The sequence below is a fragment of the Centroberyx gerrardi genome, chromosome 4 (assembly GCF_048128805.1).
Source record: "Centroberyx gerrardi isolate f3 chromosome 4, fCenGer3.hap1.cur.20231027, whole genome shotgun sequence".
NCBI lineage: Eukaryota > Metazoa > Chordata > Actinopteri > Beryciformes > Berycidae > Centroberyx > Centroberyx gerrardi.
Genome location: NC_136000.1, coordinates 30,159,752 through 30,170,838, shown reverse-complemented (window position 1 = coordinate 30,170,838; position 11,087 = coordinate 30,159,752). Strand labels below are relative to the sequence as shown.

General features: G+C 42.2%; 1 protein-coding gene across 1 annotated transcript; it reads left to right on the top strand.

Annotated features, from left to right (window-relative positions):
- Positions 1–1,571: 1,571 nt before the first annotated feature.
- cetp (cholesteryl ester transfer protein, plasma) lies at positions 1,572–11,072 on the top strand. The gene is made up of 17 exons (XM_071905416.2): positions 1,572–1,716; positions 2,043–2,157; positions 2,287–2,418; positions 3,721–3,791; positions 3,962–4,049; positions 4,145–4,214; positions 4,610–4,670; positions 4,773–4,864; positions 5,384–5,483; positions 6,216–6,295; positions 6,733–6,783; positions 6,942–7,091; positions 8,064–8,131; positions 9,037–9,079; positions 9,778–9,850; positions 10,595–10,680; positions 10,796–11,072. Exons 1-17 carry the CDS (start codon positions 1,572–1,574, stop codon positions 10,871–10,873), a joined length of 1,503 nt encoding a protein of 500 aa, XP_071761517.1. The 3' UTR covers positions 10,874–11,072.
- The last annotated feature ends 15 nt before the right edge of the window (positions 11,073–11,087 follow it).

The following is an 11,087-nucleotide window of genomic DNA, read 5'->3' as shown; positions in this document are numbered from 1 at the left end:
TGCCATAACCTCCACCAGTGCTATCACTAGAGTGGTGCCCCTGGGTATGTATACACACACACACACACACACACACACACACACACACACACCGTAAGCTAGAGCCCTAAACTAGACCAGTGTATTGAAACGACCCCATTTGTCCTCGTCTCTGATCTCTCTCTGTCCCTTACCTGTACCTCCCCCTTTTCTTTCCATCCCCCTATCGCTTAAGCTCAGGCCAAACCAAACTCAGTTCGCTAAGAGGCTTGGAGCAGAACAGACACATTGACTCGATTCGAAGGGAATCACTATTAGGGAATGAATAGTTCAAGTTAAAGTCAACTTCCGTATCTAGTTTCCCCGTGGGGCCGGGCGTTTGTAAAAGAGTCTTTGTTCAATAGAAAGTTGGCCCGGATCGGTACAAAGTGGTGTTTCTCTGGCGTTAAAGGCAGTGAAAGTGCTCAAAAGTCGTCAAGTTGACGCTTTGTTAGAATCTAGCCATAGTCAGAAAGATGGAATAGATATGCACTGATCATTCAGTCTGTTTAGTGGAGGGATCTAGTGTGTTTCTGATCGCTTGAAACGGTTCCGTATGTGGTATGTATTGAAGACTGCTTGTAGTATCTGTGTCCCTACATTTTTAAGCCACCTACGGTTTGGAATAAGAGTTAGTCTAGTTCACTTTGTTGGTTTACTTTCTTTACTCTGTGTAGCATCCGTTCAGCGGTGTATGAAGTATCTGCTTGTATTCCTGCTTGCTGGTTTTTATAGTGTACCATGAGTCATTTCTTAATTGAAATCCACTGTCAACAAGAATCTAGTTCCACAGTTCATTTCCGTACCCGGTATCGATCTGAGCAGTTTAGAGTCTGTGTTTCTACCTGCGGTTTTGTAGCGCCCACAGCATAGGAAACGTTGGTATAGTGTACTTTGGCCAGTTTACTTTAAGGGGACCCTGTGTGAGGTTGAGTCAGACTGTTTGTGCTTTCCTTTGCCTGGAGATTTTGTGGTTCATGCAAGTTGTCCATCTCTGATTGGGTGGAGGGTAGATTTGCTGGGCAGATAGTTGTAATCCATAGTGCCTGCTATGACACAAAAGTGTGTTTTTGTGTGAGAATAGGTGTTAATATAGAGTTCTCTGCCTTGTACATTACTAGAAGAGACTGATATTCTGCAGGAGTGCACAAACGTACAACTACAGAAACCAAGGGAAGAGCATTTCAAAAGTCTCTGGAGGTGAAGTGAGAGTAGTTCGAGATATTGTTCACAGTCCAGAGCAAATACTGAGTCCATTGATTAACTCTGTGTAACTCTAGTCCACAGCGTGTCCCACAGTGAGTCATTAGAAAACTGGAGTTGAAAAGCTCTAGGTAGTGCAGTAAACACAGCCTTGTCTATTAGGACAAAAAAGTCTACAGAGTAAAGTCAAAGGGTTCATGCTCTTTCTTCCTGCCTTGTGTGTTTAGCTTTTCAAGAACGTTCATCTCTAGAGTGTAAGGTAAGATTTAGTGGACAGACGTAGTGCGTAGCGTCCGCCTTAGAGTCTTAAAAACCTCAGTTCTAGAAGAGGTAGGATATCCAGGTGTGCAATGCCTCGTGACGTTTTCCCACCACTGGTCCTGCTGCTGTTCCTATCTCTGTTTGGGATGTCCCGAGGCTGCCTGGAGGACCCTGTCTCGGCCTACCGGTACACCGGAGCTGTCTGCAGGCTCACCTACCCTGCTGCTGTTGTCTGTGAGTGGGATTTTGGACCCTTTCTTTTCATGCTTCCTTCCAAGAATTTGCTTTTATTTGTTTGTTCATCGGTTCAATTATCTGTCCATCCATTCGTTTGATTCATTCATTCAGTCAAAGGTTTTCTCTTTAAATTTACTGAAGAAGTGTTGGAAGTGTGTGTGTGTGCTGGCCTGGGTACTTGTGTGTGTGTTTTCTTGTACCTGAGTTAATGTTTGTTTGGTTGAGTAGTTTTGTGTGTATCTCCATGCCTGCCTGCATGCAAATAGGTGTGGAGGCGTGTCTGCCCACATATTGTACACACGTTTTTCTCTGTTGTTTGCCAGTGAATGAGAAAACCACTAAAGTGATCGAGGCGGCGTTCCAGCATGCCAGGTACCCGAGCATGAAGGGAGAGAAGTCACTGCTCTTTATAGGCAAAGTCAAATACGGCCTGGACAAGTGAGTGGATGCACGCACACACACACACACACACACACACATACACACACAAGCATGGATGGACACACAAACACATTGACTTCTACCAGTAACTGTTCTGCTTAACGTTTTTGCCTTTGCCCCTCCCAGTCTGGAGATCCACAACCTGTCGATTGGACAGAGTGAGTTTGAGCTCCGTCCAGGTGAAGGCATCGCCATGGAGATCAGCAACGTGTCCGCAATCTTCAGAGGGACCATCCAGTATGGATACGGCAGCTGGCTGTGAGTCTGTGTGACCAGCAACACCCTGCTTCACATTCATCCAGTTGCACACATTCACACTGGGCGCTGCCCAGTACAACCACAGTCTACTACTGGTGGCTACTGAGCAGCTCCACTGGAGCAGTTTGGGGTTCAGTGTCTTGCTCAACAGCATCTCAACAGTAGTTGTTGAGGGAGAGGAAAGAGATTATTACTCGTTCACTTCCCCCACCCAGATTGTCCCAGCCGGTCCAGGGTTTCAGTTCAACCCCAAACCCAATAATCACACCCAGTAATTTCCACACTCAAGAACAGGCTAATGAGATGACCAATTGCTGTGGCTTGAAACAGCCTGCTGACCAGTTCAGAAACTGCATTGTATGAACAAACAACAGGCTCAACTATGTATAAAGAATTATACCAGGACATGTGGTTTGGTTTGGTTTGGTTTGGTTTGATTTGATTTGATAAATAGAAAAATACATGATAAATAAACAATTATATACAGAATTTGACCCCAGAGGATAGCACAAGAAACGGTTACTTTAAATACTTATTTCCATTCTGGCTCTTGTTGGAAGACAAAATAACAATAACTTGACGTACAACACAACACACAGTAAAACACAATCAAAAGATCATAGAGTATACATGGCACCAGCTAAACTGTATTAATACAGGCCATTTCTCAGTTTGTTCCAAAGCAATGTTCTCACTTCCTTTTTAAACAGATGTGGTAGGACACGTTTTGATTTACATCATTTTCATGAGGTTTTGTCCACGCACTTCTACTGTCATTGCTATTGCCATCATATAATAATCAGACTAGTGGTGTAAAAGTGTTTTATAGTGATACGACCCACCTGGGGGCAGTAGTTAACAGCCCCAGGTGTTAGGTAACTGTATGTAAACCCTTCCCCCTCTGTAACGACTCTTAAAATAAGAGTTAAAGTGGTAATCCACCAGTTCCTCATTTTCTTGGATTATGTACTCCATCTTTGGTGCTCAGCGCCCAATGCTGTGGTGTTTCTGCACTGCTCTTCCCAGAGATCACCTGTCAATCAAACAGTGTGTCCAGTACTGTGACGTCTTTTTCCTTGGATTTTCTGTTGATGCAGTTTGAGTTTGCAGTCTTTTTAGACCGGGTGTTTAGAACAGCAAATGGAAAAGCTTTCATGAACTGGATATAGGTTGAATCACTATTGGATTATATAAATCGATGATAGAGAATAGCAAAACAGACATTTATTTGAAATTTGATTTGTTGTGGATTGCTAGTTTAAATGTATAACAACTGCCTCTGTCTTTTTCTCTCTCATCTAGAGTCAACGTTGCACATTCAATCGACTTTGAGATTGAGTCTCAGATTGATCTTGGAATCAACCCTAGACTTTGTAAGTACTTTCTTTTGTACTGACTACCCAGGGACTGAACTCCTGTGGTTAGGGTTAGATAATAAATATCTTCTCTAACATTGCATTAACTCAGCTCTTCACATCTGTCCTCATCTCTGCCCTCACATCTATTCTCTCTCTCTCTCTCTCTCTCTCTCTCTCCCTGTCAGATTGTGGTAAGGGGATGGTGGCAGCAGACACCTCAGACTGTTACCTGAACTTTCACAAGCTTCGGCTCCTGCTGCAGGGAGACAGAGAGTAAGTTACAAAGCATAACCCCCGCTCTACTTGAACTCTGTTTGACAGTTTGACACAGCAGCTGACTCTCTTGGCATGTGTTTGTTGTTGTCCAGACCAAACTGGCTGAAGAAGCTCTTCACCGACTTCATCATCTTCACAGTCAAGCTGGTCATCAAGGGACAGGTGAGGACGAGAGAGAGAGAGAGAGAGAGAGAGAGAGAGAGAGACAAGTAATGTGTATGTTTTAAGTGTGTGTGTGTGTGTGTGTGTGTGTGTGGGGGGGGGGGGGGGGGGGTAAATTGTGCGATTGAAGTGAAAAGTAATACTAACGAACCGTGGGCCAACTCTGCCCCCTACTGTTCTTGTGAAGTAACTGCTATAAACAGACTCCACTCGCATGTGTTTACCCCTTATTGCTAAATATCATTAAGTCCTGGCATTCATATTCAAATTTGATTTGGATTTTCAAAATATACACATAACATGACAAAAAATTGGGTGGGGTCAAAAAAAGTTTAAAAGTTTTTTTTATGTCACAGAAAAGCTAACGGTAATAATGTTTCTATTCTCTACTGCAGATTTGTAATGAGATCAACAAGGTGGCAAATATACTGGCTGACTTTATACAAGAAACAGCAGGTGCGTGTGTGTGTGTGTGTGTGAGAGAGAGAGAGATAGAGAGAGAGAGAGAGAGAACACACTTGTCAACATTTATGTGTGTGTGTGTGTGTGTGTTTCCAGAGCAGTTCCTGAGTGATGGAGACATCAGTATGGATATCGGTGTAACTGCTGCTCCTGTCATTACTGTCAACTATATAGAATCATACCACAAGGTATGGTGAGACTGTGCTTCCCTGCATCATATATAATGAAATTCATCTCCTGCAGTGGATTTTTGTGTTTTTTCCTGGGGACCAACATATTTTTTCATGACTTCAAAATCTTATGGGCTTTTATGGGGTGTCCTGGTGGCTCAGTGGTCTAAGGTGTGTACCTTATACCCATGACGTCCTCGGTTGGAATCCGGCCTGGGACCTTTGTCGCATGTCCTTCCCTTCTCTCTCCCAGTCTTTCCTGTCTCTCTCTACTTTGAATTGTCTAATAAACGTGAGAAATCTCCCTCTTTGTGCGAAACCGATTTTATTCTTCTCACAATGAACCTTTGGGTACAAATCCAATTGATGAAAAAGGATTCCGACTATGCCAAAGTTCAAGATTGACTTTGTTTTAAGGGGTTAAAAGCCCAGAGAGTTGGGAACCCCCTTGCTATAGAAGACCCTTGGATTATGGAGCTGCTCTCTCTTCTTCACTTAGTTGACTTCTTTCTCTTGTTATTTCCACAAATCATCCAGGGCCTGACCAACTACAACAACATTTCTGCGGTCATCAATGAATCTGTTTTCCACCCCAGTCAGCTAACTGAAGACAGGATGCTGTACTTCTGGATCTCAGGTCAGCAGTCAGACATTTCCTGTTTGTTTTCTTTCTGTTTTTTTTTTTGAAGTCGAAAGTGCAACTTTTTACAGCGAATTCTGACAGGAAAGAGAGGAGAAAGAGAGGAGTAAATGCTGTTAAAGCTACTTGTAGACCCACATGTACACGTTGCAGGCAATTTTGACTTCTGTACCATCTAAACTAGTGGGCCATTTTTGTATACAAAGTTAGCATTTAGCTACAAAGTAGTTGATAAGCTGGTAAATTGTTGCTTCTGCACACATTTTCCCTAAAGTCTATAGCTAACAATGAACTTTGGCATAACTTTGAGCAATAACTCTTTGAATTTTTGAAAGATTTAAGGACTTCATTACCCAGAAATCATGTAACGTGATGGCAGTAAACTGCACACTCCTCGGACCTAAACGTATTCTTCTTAGTGGCTGGTAGAGCTGGAAATGGTGAAAAAAACATCTTTTTGCAGCAGGTTCAGCTGTCACTGGTCCAGCTTTCTCTGGAGGGAGCTGTTTAGGACACAATTTTGTTGACATCACTTCCTGTGTGCCGATAAGATTTCCCGCTCGTGTCCAAACTCGACACCAGAATCTTATTTAGGCAAATAGGGTGAATAGTGGGGATGGGACACTCTTCTCTGTTGCAGCCCCACTTTATGATTTAGGCTCATAAGACTGGTGTATTTTTATATAACACTCTTGCCTAGTGCAGCTTTAACCTGTGTTTTAACCTCAGACCAGGTCTTTAACCCCATGGTTACTGCTGCCCACCAAGATGGCCGCTTCCAACTCAACATCTCTGGAGCAGAGATCATTGTAAGTATGTCATCTCCAAATAGCTTGTACAACATTCAAGCAGGGTTGCTTATAAAGTCACACATGGTTTTAGTATTGTCTAATGATGTTTGACATTACTTAAGGATGCCACACTTCATGTAGGTTGTGTTTGTTGCCTGGCATCATAAGTTGATATCAGTAATTTGGTATCATTATGCATTGGAGATTGCTGGCACCTTATTGATTGCTATGGCAGAAGTATTCCTATATATTAAAGGCTCCGCATGTGGGAGAAAATGATACATCTGCTATATTCTGGGAGACGAGAAACACAAAGACAGTAGTAACTTTATTTAAAAGAGAGAAGATACTGCAGACATGAAAGATACTGTGTACATCTGTTTAACAGTCAGCGGATGGATACAATCATTTAAGCTCATTCCCGCTTTACATTATGTTGATGAATGTGATTTCAGGAACTTTTCAAGACAGATCTCTCCAGTGCCATGCCTGAATTCATAAGCCAGGTAATATGGCAAACCTCCTCATCCCTGAATACACACACACACACACACACACACACACACACACACACACATACCTCTGTCGGAATATGAGACCATATGGCCTAACTAAGCATGTGTCTGTGTGTGTGTGTGTGTGTGTGTGTGTGTGTGTGTACCAGTGTCTGGAGTCCGGTTCTCCAGAGCTGAGGGTGTGGAGTTCATCTGCTCCCCACCTAAAGACCTCTCCCCTGGGCACCAGCATCAGGGCGCAGGCCTCTGGGCAGCTGCACTGTGGAAGTCCATACACACCTGCACTCTTCTTCCAAATGGTCAGACAGCAGAAGAGTTGATGCTGAATTTAATTTAATTTCATGCTTTCCTCTGTGGCCTAGAAAATGAAGTTCATTTTGCCGTGTTGTCTAAGAAGAGGATCCGTAAGAGAATGAAAACGACCTGATTGTTTGACAGATGTCCAGCATCACCCAATGAAATGCCTTGCTTCTCAGTCATCAGATGTTTGATTAATGAGGAGAAAATGCAACATTAACATGAATACCATGCCCAGATTATAACATTTTTATGATTTTGTTTTCAAATATACTATGGTTTAGGATAAGAATAAGTTCATGAAGAATAATACTCTTCATGCTGTTTTGCAAATAAATGCAGTTCAGTTAAAAAGGGATGTTTATTAAATTTGTTGACTAAATCCAGCTCATCTAGTTGGAATGAGGCAGACTCGTTTAGTGGCGGCGTGTCCGTTGAAATGCTTCAAACTCGTATGATTGGGAGGATTTTCGTAATTCATTACTGAGGAGAGCCAATCAGGAGCAAGTCCAGTGTGATGCGTTTACTGGAGTCAGCCTGTAAAAAAGGAAGGATTTTGAAAATTGCAATTACTTTAAATTTAACCTCTCAAACAAAATCTATTTTTAACAATGTCTTCATTAAACATCTTTTATCATATGTGTAGGCCATATAAATAGAGGAACATTTGAATTCCTAGACTCCCCTTTAAATGGAGGATTGTGGGGAAAATGTCTGAGGAAGCAGCAATTTATGCACTTATCGCCTTTGTTGAATTTGAACAAATTGTCCACAATCTGTAGAGGTGTGTACATGTGAAAACAAAACAATGGTTCTTGTGTTTTTCCTTATTTTGTAGTAGGTGGACATGGTAATGTCTGTCAGGGAGACTTTTTATGTCATTAATGTCATTTGTGTCTGCAAACACCACATGATCCAGTAGGTGGAGCTCAGGGGAGATTGATGTTTTCTAACTGTTTTTCCTTGCTGTCTAGGAGTTGGAGGTGGTGGTCACAGCTTCCTACGCTGACAAGAAACTCTTCCTCCAGGGTAACACCTCAGAGTAAGACCACTCTCCTGTACACTTAGCACTCACAGCCATAGGAATGCAGACTATTACTGCGGTGTGAGAGTAACACAGAAAAAGACAACAAACTAAAACTGAAATTTGCTTTTTTACTGATCCCTTTACGGCACGGCACCAACCCATATCACAGACCTTCTATCATCTTTTAAAAACCTTCCTTTTATAGACTTATTTTAATGTACTGACCTTTGATTATTGTTTATGCCCTCTCTTTTTTGACTCTTGCCTTGCCTTTATATTTATTACCTCCGCCAAGGAGGTAATGTTTTCGCCCTGTATGTTTGTCCGTCCGTCCACCTGTTAGCAGGATACCTCAAAAAGTTGGGCACGGATTTGCACAAAACTTGGTATGAAGGTTGGTTATGGGCCAAGGAAGAACTGATTAACTTTTTATATCGATTGGCCAAAAGGGGGCGTGGTGGTGGGCGTGGCATATCGCCAAATAGTACATAACTTTTTTCTAGTTCTTCTCTTGTTTTACTGCTTTTGCTGTTTTATGTTTTTTATCCGTGGTAAAGCACCGAAAAAATCCAAGGCAACTCTCTCATTCAAAAGTTAAAAAGCCTTTATTTTTATGCATCTTGCAGGGATTAAAAAACACAACGTGTTGTGGCACGGATGCCTTCATCAGGGTGCCAATCTCTATTTTATATACTGAATGAATAATAGTGGTGTCTTTCTATCCACCATAATTCCATTGGCTACTGTTTGATCACTGTTAACGTCCTAGGACTCATTCTAATTCTGTAAAATCACTTCACTATCACTATTTAGAAGCTATTAGCATGTCATTGCATGTGTAGTTTTGTGTATCCAACCACATCAAGTCTTTGTCCGTGTCTTGCAAACCAGGTTATTCTCATGGTTTGTTCCCTCTCTAGGATCTCTATACTCCAGGCAGAACTGTCATCAGGTAACCAACAGGTAAGATCTTCTTTCCCATTGATTTTTTTTTTTTTTTCAATTGATTCGATCTCACCAAGTTCTCTGTATTGGCAAGGATGCCGCGCTGCACAAGCCACTCACACAAACAGTATACTTTATACATTATTAGTTTAAAAGCTGGGTAACTAGGCAATTTTGCATGTTGGCGGCCCCTGATGGCAGTGAGAGGTAACTGTTGAAAAATGTTAACTTCAATACCCAGAAATCCTGTAAGGTGATGTCAGTAAACTGCACACAGCATGTTCATGTTTACCAACCCGGCTGCTCTGTGATGCTTTACACCAAAGATATCAAAGAGTTGAGAGAGGAGAAGATGTAATGTTGGTGAGTCCAGCTGCTCACTGCTGTTTAGGAGAAACTTTGGATTGATTTTTTGAGCTTTAATATTGTCAGTGTCCTGCAATAATGTTGCATCTCCAGATGGAAAAAACAGCTGATTTTCCCAGTGATACCCATGCCTTATCACTGGTTTGGCTTGGTCCCTGGATTGTGAAATACTTACAATGTCAGTAAAAAGACAAAATGAAAGGCTCTAGATTTCCACCAAAAAATATAGAAATTGCTTTTTGTGTATTTGCTCTTGGGAAACGATGCTGATACTGAATACATGCATGTACAGTATGTTTCAATCTATGATTCAACTTCTTTTGTTCACTGTCCTCTTACTCTGTTCCCAGCAGCTGGATGCGGCGCAGAGAGAGTATATAAGAGAGGCTGTGGAGAAGATCGGCATCCCTAAGGTCCTAAACGGTAAGACTGACAGAGATATGCAAAGAAATACGCATAAGGTGCAACTTCAGTCTTAAGCCTCAACGCTTTTGCCCCCAAGCTCACAAAGTCCTCTCCTCGAATATGTTCATCGATAAATCATTACCGCACTGATTATGAGACATTAGTATAATTACTGTAAACAAATTAGACCGTCACTGAGAAGACTCTATGGCCTCTACACTGCATTTTACATTGTGTGCCATTGGGTTGGATTTGGAGGGAAATCTGCTGGAATGCTTTACAGCACAAAACAGGTAGAGGGTGCTGTTCTTCCAGAGCAAACGCCAAATGGAGCTAAAGCTTTCAGAGTTTCTGGCAGCAGATGGTGGTTGATGGAAAAATCACTTCCGACATGTTGATCCTCTTCAGGGAGGGGGAGGGGGACAGGAAGCAACAGGGCTTATGGGAAATGTAGTTTTAATTTTGAGAAACACTAGCACTAACAATACCACCGGCGTGAGATAGAGGCTACCAATCGTCTCCACCATGGTCTCATTTGTTTTACGGTAATTATACCAAGGCATCACAATTAATGCTATATATATTGTTGCTACATCTTAAAAAAAAAGAGAGGCCTCCTGCTTAATAGTGGATCCTCTCCAAAATATTTTTTCTGGGCTGCTAATTTATCCAACTTCCCATGGGAATGGTTCCACTTTCAGCAAATCTAGTCATTTTTTCCCTGTCATGCCTGTCATAATAGTTTTGTGGTGTGTTTTCTAGTTCTGCAGCCAGAACTAACCAGGCTGCTGGACAAACAGGGAGTCAACTTGTTTGACATCTTTAACCCAGAAGTGCTTCCCGGGGATGTGAGTAGGCTGCTGCTCTTTCTCTCTTATTTTGTTGCTCTGTCTCTCTCAAAGTGCCCCTGTGTACATATTCAAATTGCTTCTCTCTCTCCCGTGCTCTCTCTTCCCACTGTAGGGCTTTGTGGTGATTCAGATGGACTTTGGTTTCCCTCATCACCTCCTGGTGGAGTTCCTCAGGAAGACACTGGAGTAACTGGGCAAGCCTTCAGCATCTCGGGCCAAAACTGTTTCCTTGAAGTGTTGCTCATATCGCAATAACACCCTTCACTTTGATTATGGATAGAGCAGTGATGCGGCTAGGGATGAGGCATACAAAGCAGGCCTTTGGTTGCATATTATCAGCAAGGTTTGAATGTGTTTTTGACCAATAATATTCCTTGGCTACCTATTGTTTTTGTGTATGAATA

What these genes read in the sequence shown, in the direction of transcription:
- cetp (XM_071905416.2), top strand. Translation starts at nt 1,572, where the DNA reads ATGCCTCGTGACGTTTTCCCACCACTGGTCCTGCTGCTGTTCCTATCT. An exon ending in ATATAGAATCATACCACAAG is followed by an intron (nt 4,865 to 5,383) that starts GTATGGTGAGAC and finishes CAAATCATCCAG; the next exon opens with GGCCTGACCAACTACAACAA. An exon ending in CTGCACTCTTCTTCCAAATG is followed by an intron (nt 7,092 to 8,063) that starts GTCAGACAGCAG and finishes CTTGCTGTCTAG; the next exon opens with GAGTTGGAGGTGGTGGTCAC.